At 43.7% G+C, this 15371-nt stretch overlaps 2 protein-coding genes across 2 annotated transcripts in view; both read left to right on the forward strand.

The window, feature by feature from the left end:
* Positions 1-15371, forward strand: part of CFAP299 (cilia and flagella associated protein 299) — a 395565-nt gene that overhangs the window by 32909 nt on the left and 347285 nt on the right. The window lies entirely within an intron of this gene.
* On the forward strand, positions 6233-9265 carry LOC140910167 (myb/SANT-like DNA-binding domain-containing protein 7). Its single transcript, XM_073340487.1, has 2 exons — positions 6233-8010; positions 8642-9265. Exons 1-2 carry the CDS (start codon positions 7474-7476, stop codon positions 8666-8668), a joined length of 564 nt encoding a protein of 187 aa, XP_073196588.1. The 5' UTR covers positions 6233-7473; the 3' UTR covers positions 8669-9265.

Raw genomic sequence — 15371 nt, forward strand, 5'->3', positions numbered from 1 at the left:
AGAGAAGTTGCAACGTCTTTTGTGCCTTGTAATAAAATTATGACAACTCATGGGGAAGAAGTATGGAATCTAACTCCCCACGCACCGTGCTGAAAATGCACCCCATTCTCTCTGATGGTTAGAGAGGCAATATTTTATTATTGGCACCACGTTGTTTCTACAGTACCATACATATGCATGGCACTTTATAGACCCAAGGTGTCTGCTCAGCAGAGTTCCCAATCTGTAGCCCAGATCTCATGTAAAGAAAAAGGTGCTTTTGAAATAAACAGTGAATCTAAGTCACTGTTTCCTTCCCAACCTTGCTCAAGCAGTACCGCAGCTCCGTGCTGCCCCTTCCCGGGGCTAGTGGTGAAGTCACAATCTAGCTCTGATTAAAGAAATGATTTACTATGTGTTTCAAGTGATTTCTTTTTTTAATTACTGTCACATGGAAACCAACCACAAAACTGGAATTCACCTGAATCCTGGAGAGGTTTGGATTCAGACCTGCATCAGAACGTCACAGCTCACTCCCATCTCTTAAACCCAGTAACTGCATTTTCAGGAAGAATTTATAAACTGGTAATTATTTACATTGAATTGTAAATGTATTTATTTCAGGCAAAACCAGCAATACCGCTCACTTATTTCTGAATTTCAGTGAAACTATTTAATCCACGTTTAGGGTTGCACTTTTCAAGAATACATTGGTTTTGGTAGAAGAAAAAAAAAAACTTTTATGCAGGGCAGGGAGTTCTCCCTAAATGTTTGGTTTAAAAAATCTTGCCCCAAACTTGCTCAGTTAGAACTCTATGCTGGAGGCCCAATACAACCTCCGTATGGTCCCGACAGTTAGCAATAACAAGGAATGTATTTTTGTAACTGTAATAGTAAAATATCCAATGGAGTATTTCTCTGGTTATAATGACTGTGGTATATCTGTGTTGTGACTGAAGATGGTCCGTTCCTAGGTGCAGTCATATTCTTGAGTGCCATATGTAAGAATCAGACGCATAGGAAGAAAATACAGGGGCACAAGTATTCTAAAGTTAGGCTGCCTTTAAAGGCACAGCCTTCAATAAAGGGCAGTAGGTAGTTGCACTGCCCTTGTGGACATTTGGGGAGGGGGATAGAGGGACACAATCTCTCCCCAAGCTTCCCAATGCTCTGCAGGTATATGAAGGCTGTACCAGCCCACAGAGAATGGTGCAAGGAGTGGGAAGGCCAGGTAATGGTCTGACTTCCCCCGTCTCACCCTTTCTGGGGTGATATGTACTCTCAAGGGTCTGGGGAGGGATGTGGTCCCTGAGGTAGCCTGAATGCAGGGATCACAGTTGCGTTTGGCCCTCCACACACACGACCTTGTGTGGGGTACAGATAACGTGTCTGAACTACATGCGCTAAGTGACTGAGTATGCTAAATAAATACCCTCTAAATAAGTTCCTTACCTCCATTAGAAGGACTTTGAGATCTACTAATGAAAAGTGCTAGATGAGAGCTGCATATTATAACGTTACTAGCGGTGATCCATGACTTTGCCACTCATGTCCATAGATTTTTATAAGAAGTGTGTTGTGTGGAGTGTGTGTGTTGTGCTGAGAGATTTTTATATTGATTTGTGCAGGTGGCAAAGGGCAGGTATTTGTGGTGAGAGGCATTGTGTGTTTGGGGTTATTGTGTGTACTGGTTGTGTTGTTGTGTGGGTGGTTTTGAAGATCTAGGCAGTTGGGCCAAATAATCCACTGTTTATGTAATCTTCTTCGTACAACCAATGAAATGATTGCATGCAAATTAGCTATAGAGTAAAGATGGCAACTGGTGGAGTTACCTCTGATATCACTGTGGTCTAGGACTCTTGGCATGGAATAGATACATGCCCAGCTATCATACAGATAGAATTAATAGTCAAAATGGCTGAGAACTTAAAAATTGGATAGTAACAGGGGGTGAATTCCAGTAATGATTGAACCTGTTGATCTTCTGAACAAAGAGAGCTCTCAGCCATGCTCGTAACTGTTTCCATCACTTCACACTGACTCAACAGACGTTCTAGGCTTCAGAGTGACAATTCTTGAATCTTAATAAATAGATAACAAGGGGTTGGAGGTTTCCCTTGCTGACTGAGGAAGAAATTCAAAGCACCTGTCAACCAAACTAGGTTTTACAGGGCTCACCATGTCACACCATGGGATTTGTGTCCTCCAAAGATTACAAATCTTCTCACAGAAAGCAGCAACAGGGGTTTACCCACAATACATCTACAACTAGAGAACCCTCTCCTCCACACTGCTGCCACAATAGACACTGGAAAGCATTGCACTGCAGGCTACGTGAACCAAGTCAAGAATGCAGGAGGCAAATCGCTCGTTTACAGTGAACAGCACTGCAACTCCTTGGTGCAGGGCTACAGGAATTATAGATTCATTATCCTCTGCAATGGGCAAACCTTTAAATACTGACTTTATATATTTATAGTATTATTTGTAACCTTGATTTATGTGTTCCCAGTTAGTAGTTTAAAAATAAGACATACAACTAAACTGAATTCTTTAAGGTTTGAGCTTCCAGAGTGGTTACAGATAATTCAGGTTAGGGGAGGACTCTGAATGACACAATGAGTAATAGAATTAAAGACTATTTAATATAAAATAGTTACACAAACAGGCATTACAATATAACTATACACTGCATTGATACATTCTAAGATGAAATGGTGCATTCAGGGGTGATCAGGCCCGGAATGAGTGTATCCTTTCTCTAATGGTACCTTTGTGGTGGATGGGTGCACCTATCTAAAATCCATGTACTGCTCTTTTACAATCAAGTATAATAATGCCCCTTAATTAATTAGCATAAAATCCACCTTTTTGCCATAATTATTTTCTGCTTTCTCATTGGCTATTTAACATTAAGTATCATATTAATTAACATCAGTGAACTATCAATATAGATAGCATTTTCCAAAACATTAGCATTTTATCTAAAACATTTGTAAACATATTTTGATCCTAACTCATTTTTACAGCATGACCTGCGGTTATACCCTAACTTACTTCCAACTTGCATCTGAACTGTTTCACTTATTTCACCCGTAATTAGACCTCACTATTGTCAAGCCCATATTTAGGCCCAACAATCTATTCTTTACTCACATTTCAATTTTACATAAACAAACATCACGTTTATAGGCTCTGGCGCTGGTTCTCAACTCCCCTGGTGGTACGCAGAGGTCTTTCAGGGGGTACATGAACTCATCTAGGTATTTGCCTAGTTTTACAACAGGCTACATAAAAATCAGTAGTGAAGTCAATACAAACTAAAATTTCATACAGACAAAATGAGGATGTAAGCAATTTTTCAGTACTAGCGTGCTGTGACACTTGTATTTTTATGTCTGATTTTGTAAGCAGGTAGTTTTTAAGTGAAGTGAAACTTGGGGAACGGAAGAAAAATCAGACTCTGGAAAGGGATACAGTAGTTTGGAAAGGTTGAGAACCACTTGGCTATGGTATCCACCGGCTTTTGTAGATCTGCAAATATTTTTTGTTGGGTCAAGTCTTGAAGTCTTGACGACTAATAAAAACTTGGTAGAAACAATGTAACTTTCGTACACTGAGCTATTTTGGTTTGCTCTTTGCCTTGCACAATGAGTTGACTTTTCTTCTTTGTGTTGGTCTGCTGTGGACCCAGCTTCTGTAGCCTTCTGCATCTTCCACTGATTCTACTGAATCATTCCCATATCAACAAATGCCAAGTAGTGCTCTCATTTCTACAAGACCCCTTTACAAAAACACACTGCTAACTATTACATTACTCTTAAGTTTGTTAAATTAAACCTTATTTTAGCTTAATGATTTTCAACAGCTTTAATCCTAAATTGAATGATTCAGCATACCCTCAATTAAGATGTGGGGCCAGATTCTCAGCTGGTGTAAATCAGCATAGCTCTATTAATTTTAGTGGAAGATCTGGCCCTTCATTTTCATACAAATTACATGCATCTGAAAAAATTCCTTAGGCGAGTTCTGGATGAAATTCAAAACAAGGATTAATATAGCTTTACAGTTAAAATGTTGTACTTATAATATGCATAGCAGAGACCCGCAGGTATGTTCGTGGTGAACTTTTCACCACTTGAAGCATACTTTCAGAAATCGGAAGCCGAATTCCTTTTCAAAATAGGAAATGCCAAAACCAGGACAAAACAAGAACTTTTTTTGCCCACTTATGTTTAAACTCTCATGGCCTAGGCTAAATCCATAATTGGTCTCCAGCAGTTCAGAACTGAAAAATAGCAGGCTTCTCCCTTCTCCCCACTACCCATAAAAATGTCTGTTCTTGTTCAGCTGTAGACTTGTATAAACCAAAATTCACTTGTCCTGTGTAATCATAAAACATATATATCTTTGGTCTCTAGCTTTGGTCTCTTGCTTGGAGATGGTCAGAGCTATAAAGTTCTAGACTAGATTGTCCAGAGTGTACAATTCCAGGGTTTTGGTTCAAACCCTATAGTTGGTACATAAAGTAAGTAAAGGTGGTTCAGATACATTCTCTGCCCTGCCAAATTCCATGGCACAATGTTTGTGTGTTTTTAATAAAACTGGGTAAACTACCATTGAAACTCCTAATATTTTTTGGTTCTCCGTTAAAGGATAGCTGGGCCTCAATGAGCATCTTGTGATGTTGTCCGAGGTGTATGCAGTAGTTGCTGCATGGAAGCTTAGAAAAGCTCTGTAAGTGGAATGATTACTATGACTGCAAGGAAGAATCAAAAGAGTGTTGGTCATTACACATATTGAATCTATTTCCTTAAGTATCCTCGCACCTTCTTGTCAACTGTCTAAATGTGCCATCTTGATTATCACTACAAAAGTTTATTTTCTCCTGCTGATAATAGCTCATCTTAACTAATTAGCCTCTCACAGTTTGTATGGTAACTTCCAACTTATCTGTATGTGTACATATGTGTATATATATAAAATCTTACTATATGTTCCATTCTATGCATCCGATGAAGCAAGCTGTAGCTCATGAAAGCTTATGCTTTAATAAATTTGTTAGTCTCTAAGGTGCCACAAGTACTCCTGTTCTTTTTGTGTAGTTTGGATGCAGTCTATGAAATTTTCTGACAGTTTAGTGTCTCAGGAAAACCTGTAACACTCTAGCTTTCTGTGGCTAATGCTCCTCTTGTTCTGCTTTACCTCATAAGGCTTCACTTTTTCTCCCCTTCCATCACACCTTAAAGCACTTGGTGGTGGTGGTGGTGGGGGGGTTGTTTTCTCCTTAATCTTCTCCTGCTTCCATAATCCCTTCGGTTCCTATTTCTTCCTCTGTTTGATTTGAGACCTTCAGTTTTATTGCTGCTGTTATGTACCATCCTTTAACATCTACGCTTTCTTCTTAGAGACACGTCCTGAGTCGCTGACTTCTGTTCCTGCTGTGGGACCTCAGCGTCCCTGACAATTAATTTTTGTTTCATTTATTTCAATTTCTTTTTTCACTTTGACTTTCAGTTGGTTTTTGGTTTGGTTTCTACCTTCAGTTTCTTCCAAAACTCGGAGAGAGAGAGAGAGAGAGAGAGAACTACTTTGGATAACTTACTCCTTCCCAGGACTTCCTCACCACTTCCCTTTTCTTTGGCCACCAAGGCTAATAAATAAGCTCTTTGGTTCAGCAACTTAGTCAAACAGCTGTTCCTGTCAAAGGGATGACTGATTTTTATGGCATCGTCCAAGTTTTTCGGAAAAAATGTCAAGAAAACCTGCCTGTGTTCTTTTTGAGGTAAGCTGCACTGTGGAGTTGTAGCAAGCAAAGGAGTCAACCCTATTAATTTCAGTTTTTGAATTTTGAATACAGTAAGTCAGGTTTAGTAGAAAACTGTACGTTTTGGCGGGGGACGGACACATGGACACATGAAGTCAATGGAGCTGTGCCAATTTACAGCAGCTGAGGATCTGTCCCATAATATTCATGTGGTGTAATAAAGATAGGAAACATTTATTTTGGGCCTGATTTGGAAGCGTTCTCTCATCTCGCAAATTTGGGCTTTTACTTATATGCATGCTTAAATTCCGTTGAAATTAATGGAACTTGAGCATGTGCTTAAGTGCTTTGCTGAAACAGAGCCTTAGCCAATAACTATTTACAATGGTCTTCAGCATATTTGATAGGGTATTTGGAATCCTTATCTTTTAAAATAAATTCAAAACCTTTCCCCTATTTCACATACATACTCTATGTTCAGATTTTGATGAATTTTAACTGTCTTGTTGAAATCTGAATCATTCTGGGTTACAATATGTCTGAAAAATGCCACACCACATCAAGTTGCTTTCCTCTATTTGTTTTGTGTTTTAAGCAAAAGCTGCAAAAATGGATGAAAAATACAAAATGTACCATTACTATGCTATGCATTTAAGAATACCAGCTTCTCTCAAACTTCTTTATTTAGTCACTGTAACCTAAATTATCTGTTGTATTTTTGCATAAACTATAAAATCACTCCCCAGGCCATTTGTGTTCAACTGGTAACACCCTTTTACAAACAGCTCCGCAATCAAGGAAATGTTTTTAAACAGTGTAATATGTAACAAGGTGACAGGTGATTAAAATTCAGTGTATTTTCTTACTGCAGGGGTACAGCAGCTGTGATCAGAGGCCCGCTATGGGCAAGATTGCAATTAATTGAAAGCACTTCTATTTATACCTGCACTCACAAAAGATTCTGAATGTAAAGAGGAGGAGGCCAGGTTGAGGAAACTAAGACAACAACTCAAACTATACTGACAGTGGTAAATTAATCCCTTCCTTAGGGGAAATTCTGTGGGAAGGGTGCAAACAATTCTCAGAACAGTTTGACTACTACCCCAAGCCTGCAGGTGTTCAACATTTTTAAAGGATGTTTACCAATAGGCAGTAAAGGCCTGATCAGAACCCCTCTCGAAGTCAAGAGGAGTCTTGTTACTGATTTCAAGGAGTTGGATCAGACCTTGAAGGAAGAGCATTTTCCCTTACCTACCTTTTCCCCAATGAAGAGAGGGAAGACTTAGGAAGCAGTAATTAACAGTAATGTCACACACATCTTGCTGACATACAGTGTGAGCCCTTGTCTACACTATGAGTTTAGGTCGAATTTAGCAGAGTTAGATCGATTTAACGCTGCACCCGTCCACACAACAAAGCCATTTTTGTCGACTTAATGGGCTCTTAAAATCGATTTCTGTACTCCTCCCCGACGAGGGGGTTAGCGCTGAAATTGACATCGCCGGGTCGAATTTGGGTTAGTGTGGACGCAATTTGACGGTATTGGCCTCCAGGAGCAATCCCACAGTGCTCCATTGTGACCTCTCTGGACAGCACTCTCAACTCGGATGCACTGACCAGGTAGACAGGAAAAGCCCCGTGAACTTTTGAATTTCATTTCCTGTTTGGCCAGCGTGGCGAGCTGATCAGCACAGGTGACCGTGCAGATCTCATCAGCAGAGGTGATCATGGAGTCCCACTATTACAAAAGAGCTCCAGCATGGACCGAACAGGAGGTACTGGATCTGATCGCTATATGGGGAGATGAATCCGTGCTATTAGAACTCAGTTACAAAAGACAAAATGCCAAAATATTTGAAAAAATCTCCAAGGGCATGAACGACAGAGGTTATCACAGGGACCTGCAGCAGTGCCATGTGAAACTTAAGGAGCTCACACAAGCCTACCAAAAAACCCAAGAGGCAAACACCTGCTCAGGGTCAGAGCCCCAGACATGCCGCTTCTATGATGAGCTGCAGGCAATTCTAGGGGGTGCCCCTACAACTACCCCACACCTGTACGTGGACTCCTGCAAGGGAGTCTCACACAACAGGGATGAGGATTTTGGGGACAAGGAAGATGTTGAGGAGGGGGAGGTTGAAGATAGCACACACCAAGCAAGTGGAGAAACCGTTCTCCACGACAGCCAGGAACTGCTGATCACCTGGAGACAGCATCCTCCCAACCTGGGCTCCCGGACCTTGAAGGCGGAGAAGGCACCTCTGGTGAGTGTACCTTTGTAAATATAATACACGATTTAAAAGCAAGCATGTTTAATTATTTTGCCCTGAAGACTTGGGATGCATTTGCGGCCAGTACAACTACTGGAAAAGTCTGTTAACGTGTCTGGGGATGGAGCAGAGCTTTCCTGGAGGTACTCCCAAAGCCTTTGCAAAACGTTTTTGGAGAGGGCAGCCTTATTGTGTCCTCCATGTTAGGACACTTTACCAAGGCAGGCCAGTAGCACGTAGTCTGGAATCATTGCATAAGAAAGCATGGCAGCGTGTAGTCCCGGTGTTTTCTGGCATTCAAGCAATATCCGTTCTTTATCTCTCTGTGTTATCCTCAGGAGAGTGATATCATTCATGGTCACCTGGTTGAAATAGGGTGGTTTTAGTAAGTGGACATTCAGAGGTGCCCGTTCCTGCTGGGCTGTTTGCCTGTGGCTGAAAAGAAATCATCCCTGCTGTTAGCCACGTGGTGGGGGGCAGGATGAAGCAATCATCCCAGAGAATTGGGTGTGTGGGAGGGTTTAGTTGGGTTTGTGCTGCATGTTAACCCGAAAACATCAGCTGCTCCTTTTAAATGTCCAATGTATCTTTTTCAATTCTACTCTCCCTTTTTTTCCTCCCGCAGCTGCAAATGTTTCAATGCTGCCACTAGCATCTCCGTCCCAGAGGCTAGCGCAGATAAGAAGGCAAAAAAAACCGCACTCACGATGAAATGTTCTCTGAGCTCATGCAGTCCACCCAAATTGAAAGAGCCCAGCAGAATACATGGAGGCAGACAAAGGCAGAGTCCAGGAAGACACAAAATGAACTCAAGGACAGGAGGTGGGAGCAACAGGAGAGGTGGCGGGATCAAGGGAAAGGTGGCAGCAGCATGATGAGAGGAGGCAGGATGCAATGCTGAGGTTACTGGAGGATCAAACTGATATGCTCCAGCGTATGGGTGAGGTGCAGGAAAGGCACAGACAGCCACTGCAGCCCCTGTGTAACCAACCACTCTCCTCCCCAAGTTCCATATCCTCCTCACCCAGACATCCAAGAATACGGGGGCTGGGGGCCTCCGGCCACCCTGCCACTCCACCCCAGAGGATTCCCAAGCAACAGAAGGCTGGCATTTAATAAGTTTTAAAGTTTTAAACTTTTAAAGTGCTGTGTGGCCTTGTCCTTCCCTCCTCCACTACCCCTCCCGGGCTACCTTGGCAGTTATCCCCCTATTTGTGTGACGAATTAATAAAGAATGCATGAATTTGAAACAACAACTTTATTTCCTCTGCAAGTGGTGATCGAAGGGGGGAGGAGAGGGTGGTTGGCTTACAGGGAAGTAGAATGAACCAAGGGATGGGGGGTTTATGGTGTATAACTTTCACACCATAGCCTGGTCAGCCATGAAACTGGTTTCAAAGCTTCTCTGATGCGCAGTGCACCTGCTGTGCTCTTCTAACTGCCCTGGTGTCTGGCTGCACGTAATCAGTGGCCGGGCGATTTGCCTCAACTTCCCACCCCACCGTAAACATCTCCCCCTTACTCTCACAGATATTGTGGACTGCACAGCACGCAGTAATAACAATGGGAATATTGGTTGTGTTGAGGTCTCACCAAGTCAGTAAACTGCACCAGCGCGCTTTTAAACGTCCAAATGCACATTCTACCACCATTCTGCACTTGCTCAGCCTGTAGTTGAATAGCTCCTGACTGCTGTCCAGGCTGCCTGTGTATGGCTTCATGAGCCATGGCATTAAGGGGTAGGCTGGGTCCCCAAGGATAACTATAGGCATTTCAACATCCCCAACGGTTATTTTCTGGTCTGGAAAGTAAGTCCCTTGCTTCAGCTGTTCATACAGACCAGAGTTCCTGAAGATGCGAGCGTCATGTACCTTTCCCAGCCATCCCATGCTGATGTTGGTGAAACGTTCCTTGTGATGCACGAGTGCTTGCAGCACCACTGAAAAGTACCCCTTTCGGTTTATGTAATGGCTGCCTTGGTGATCCGGTCCTAAGACAGGGATATGTGTTCCGTCTATGGCCCCGCCACAGTTAGGGAATCCCATTGCAGCAAAGCCATCCACCATGACCTGCGCATTTCCCAGAGTCACTACCCTTGATAGCAGCATAATTGCGTTGGCTACTTGCATCACAGCAGCCCCCACAGTAGATTTGCCCATTCCAAATTGATTCCTGATTGACTGGTAGCTGTCTGACATTGCAAACTTCCAGAGGGCTATCGCCACTCGCTTGTAAATTGTGAGGGCTGCTCTCATCTTGGTATTCTTGTGCTTCAGGGCAGGGGAAAGAAAGTCAAAAAGTTCCATGAAAGTGCCCTTACGCATGTGAAAGTTTCGCAGCCACTGGGAATCATCCCAGACCTGTAACGCTATGCGGCCCCACCAGTCTGTGCTTGTTTCATAGGCCCAGAATCGGCATTCCACGGCATGAGCCTGCCCCATTGCCACCAGGATGGCCAAATTGCCAGGGCCCATGCTTTGAGAGAAGTCCGTGTCCTCATCACCGCGCTGCCATCGCCTCCTTGCCTGCTTTTGCAGGTTCTGGTTCTGCATATACTGCATGATAATGCGCGAGGTGTTTACAATGCTGATAACTGCCACGGTGATCTGAGCCGGCTCCATGCTTGCCATGGTATGGCGTACAGGACAGCAGAGTTGCAGGGGAAGCAGTGGTTGGATGACCAGTTTTGCAGACCTACTGCACCATCTGCTGCCAGGATACAACAGCTGAGCAGTCTGCACGCTTGCCGTGGTATGGCAAGACAAGAGCAGCCGAGCAGAGTTCTCGCGGAAGAGGCCCTGCAAGACAACCAGGAGAGCAGAGTGCCAGTGGAAGCGGTGGATGATGACAGTCCTGCGAGGTGGATTCATAGCATCAGAAGAGCAGAGTGGCAGCGGAAGCGGTGGGTGACAACGACGGTTAGCAGTCCCACTGTACTGTCTGCTGAAAGCAGTATGGCCACCCGCACGGAAAAAAGGCACGAAATGATTGCTTTCACGGAGGGAGGGGCGACTGACAACATGTACTCAAAACCACCCGCGACAATGTTTTTGCTCCATCAGGCATTGGGAGCTTACCCCAGAATTCCAATGGGCGGCGGAGACTGAGGGAACTGTGGGATAGCTACCCACAGTGCAACGCTCCGAAAGTCGACGCTACTGTAGCCTCGGTACTGTGAATGCACTCCACCGACTTAATGCGCTTAGTGCATTAGTGTGGGGACACACACAATCGACTGTATAAAATCGCTTTCTAAAAAATCGACTTCTATAAATTCAACCTAATTTTGTAGTGTAGACATACCCATAGTGTGAAGATGGTGTGTTCTGAAGATAAAATTAGAGCATGCAACGGACATAAGGCCAGCCTTTGCTTTGGCTGGTGCTTTTCAGGGTAGTGAAAACATTAGCAGCCTCTGCTCCTTCATTGTTGCTGGTCCAGGCAGATTCCATGGGGAGTTCTAGAGGGACACAGGCGACGAGTTAAATTAGCTGCTCCTTTGAGGAGTAGCATACACTCCAGCAAATGTACGAAAGCCACACTGTGACTCAGACAGAACTCTGTTGATAACTTGGACCAGGAGCTAGTTCAAGAGGATGAATGCAAGAATCTTACTAGCCATGGGAAGCAAGGAGATGCAGCGATAGTTAACACAGTTGCGTGTTTACGTCTTTGTAGATAGTGATGATCTTTGCATCTTTCAGCTGCTGTGATATGATTTCTTGAAGCCAGACCTGTGAGGAAAAACATAAAAAGCTTGTCAATGAGATGATTTCCTCCATGTTTGAAAACTTTAGCTGGAATGGCATCAGGCCCAGGAGATTTGTTGTTTTTCATTGCTTGGACAGCCTTCAGCACCTCAGCTCGTGTGTGTGGATCAGCAAGTGCTAGATGTAGGCAGTTTATGGAAATGGGGACTCATCAGAAAGAGTAGACCGATGATTTAGAAATTCACTATTGGGTTCATGGCACCATTTGGCAGTGCAAATCTGTGATGAGAAATTCACCATCAGCTCTTGTTAGTGGTGTTGAGGCAGATCGAGTAGGGCTATATGCAGCTTTGACTGCATCGTACAGAAGCCTTTGGAGTCATGTTTTTCAGCAAGGACCTGCAATTAATCCGCTTTATGGTCAAACCACGTATTTTGCGTATGGCGGAGTTTGCGGTGGAGCATGCTGCAAGCTTCTTTATATCTGGCTTGTTTCAACTCAGAGAATGGATCAGCTAAGAGCACATCATGCGCTTGCCATTTGGCAACAAGAAGATGTGCTATTTCAGGATCATTCTGTTCAAACCCATCTTCATAAAGGTGTTTTGTATATCCAGCACAGTTCACAACAGTCTATAATGTAGATTGTATCACACAGGAATACGGTCACAGAGTGCACTCACCACTAGGGGCACCTCCCCCTTTCCAATCTGGGGATCAGCTCTTTCCAGATCCAAAGCCCCCTTCTGCTGCTTGCTGCACACCGTGCCATCTCTCTCACTCTCTTTGTGGCTTGGCCCTCCGGCCAGGTCCCTGTAGTCCTTGCCTTCCACGGTAACAACGTCTCTCCAGATCAGTGGTTGGTAGGGGAACACAGGCCCACCCTCTACACTGGGTTCCAACTCAGGGAGTCTATAACAAACAACTGTGGTCTGCTTTCCCTCAGACTCTGTTTCTCTTTCCCTGGACTCCTTCCTACAGCTTCTGTCTCTCCCCTTCCCCCTGCCACCAACTCAAATTCCCTCTTTCCCGGCAGTGACTGCAGACTTTTTCCCTGCAGTCTCTTTCCGTTGCCAGCTTCCTGGCTTTGTCCTAGCCCTGCCTCTTCCTTCTCAGCTGGGCTCCGTCACTGTTGGGGGAATTATTTAGGTCACCCAACTCCCCTCAGCTGTGGCAGATCTGATTAATTCACTCCTTCTCAGCCTCATTAACCTCGTCTGTGCTGGCTTGGGGTGAACACCCCATCATAGATTCCCTTTCAGCAGATACATCCTCCCCGATTGTTGGAAAAGTTTCTAAAACAGTAGTTAACTCTGTGGAGAATTTTTTGGTGGTTGACTGGTCTTTCAGCCAGGCAACAGTTAGAGTTTTTACACACATCTCATAGGCCCTGCTGTTTTGACCAACACATACTCCACCAAATGCCAATGATGTGAGCAAGGGTGCATTCAGGTCCTTTTGTGTTTGTTGGGGAGCCAGAAAACAGTGTGCGTGTGATAACTAATCGGTGCTCGATACATGTTGGCAACAAAAGTAAGCCTTTACTGCTTGTCTTGCTGACGTCCCACCACATAGACTCATCACGGCCGACATGAGAGTTAAAGACACCTGGGATAATCAACTTTTCTTCACAGGGAGTCAATCGATGAGCTCATTTAGATTGAAGTAAAATTGTGCCTTCCTCTCATCAGAGTTGTTTGTTGTCTGTGTATAGACACTGATAAGTGAAGCATAATGTCCACCTCTCAGGGGCAGTTGGAGCTTCATCACTGTCATTTATACCAGTGGATAGGCTCTTCAACCAAGAGAGAAGATTCTTTCTAATTGCAAACTGACTCTGTCACTTTGCATGGAGATCTGGTACCCATAACAAGGTAGTGTACAGTTCAGGTAAACTGAAACTCTCTTGTCCGGTGTTGACCCCCAGCCTGTATTATGTGAGGTAAGCCTCTGATCAAAGAAAATGCTGCAGGGTCTGGGACACTGCAAATATTACAAACTCAGCAGAAAAGTGCACAGAATTTATAAGTCAGCTGGGTTTCAGTCCCAGTGGCAATCCCTTTGTCAGAGGGCATAACTCTGTTTCATTTCTCTCTCTCTCGCTCTCTGTGTCAGTGTGTGTGTGAGAGAATTACATTTGTATTGTACTTAAAAGATGATGTACAGAGGGTGTTAGGAAGAAATAAGTGGCACAACAGAGAGGCTCCATCCTAAGAAGTGTTGTCACTCAGTTTGGGTTCAGGAGCCATAGAAGTGGGGTTTTTACCCACGAAAGCTTATGCTCAAATAAATCTGTTAGTCTTCAAGGTGCCACCGGACTCCTTGTTGTTTTTGTGGATACAGACTAACACGGCTACCCCCTGATAATAGTCTCTGCAGTTACTCGAGTTCATCAATCCAGGTGTTAAGGAGTCCATAAAATAAATTTTAAGCTCATAGAACTCTCACAGGCAGAAAAAAATGTGATAAATCATCCCAAAATAAACCACTGCACCCTCTAAAAATACTCAAACATGTTAGTCCTCTTTCAGGACTGTCTGAGATGGTGTTTCAAGCAAATGTTAGACTACTGCTAAACATGAAAGAACACTTAGTGCTTAACTCATTGTGGTGGGTGCAGGGAATACAATTTGCATAATTCTGCGTTCACGTGGATGACTGTGCTGGAGGGGGGATGGAAGCAGAGGGAAGATTCTGGCTTCGGCGGGCAGTTTTAAATTCTAGCTGGGGTGCTTTAAGAGCCCTGCATGCAGAGTCTCCTCAGAAGGGATGCTGAATCCTATCTCCACTGAGTTGTCTGCATGCACTCCCTGCGGACCCAAGTCACCTTTGGAGTGGCACCATCTCACCCTAGGGCCCTCTGTGAATAGAGAGTGCAGGCACCTTGTGCTGCTGTTCCTGGTGCCCTTTCTGCCACAAGAGACCAGATGTTTCAAGGTATTTTGGTGCCTAAAGATGCAGATAGATGCCTAGCAGAGTTTTCAAAAGTGCTGATGCATTTAACTCCCATTGAAATCAGAGGGGGTTATGTGCACAGGTTCTCTTGAAAATCCCACGAGGTATCTATTTGGATTTTTAGGTGCCGAAATACTTTTAAAACTCTGGCCAGAAGAGCCTAGAATCTCAACTCTCATGTCTCCAAAATACATTGTCCCTTGAGGCTCAGACTTACCCCAAATTTGCCCATAGTGGGAGCTCATATATAAAACAGAAAGTTGCTTTTCTTGTTAACAAAATCATCTTTATAATAGAAAGCTATATAGCTAGAACTTTAACTGCAGAATTGAACTGGTGGCTCTACAGTGTAGAAGACTATTTTGAAGGTTACCAGATGCCTACTGTAATTTACATCTTTAGCCTCAGCTGCAGGTTTGACATCATTTTTTTAAAATATGGGAGTCAATGCAAGGAATTCACACAGCAGGGTAGTTCCCTGTGCAAGTATAACACTGCGTTGTTGAAAAGGATTCTAGTTTAAGGATGCATCTAAAAAGCAAGATTGTTTCAATTGGCAGCTTGTTGTGTGTATCACTGATGTTCTAACAGATTACAGCCAAAAATGACAGATTGAGTTTGCAGATATACAGCCATGACTTATTATTTGCAAAGACAGACTTGTCAAAGTGATGAAACATTTTCAGTTGC

Source organism: Lepidochelys kempii, chromosome 4, assembly GCF_965140265.1.
Source record: "Lepidochelys kempii isolate rLepKem1 chromosome 4, rLepKem1.hap2, whole genome shotgun sequence".
NCBI lineage: Eukaryota > Metazoa > Chordata > Testudines > Cheloniidae > Lepidochelys > Lepidochelys kempii.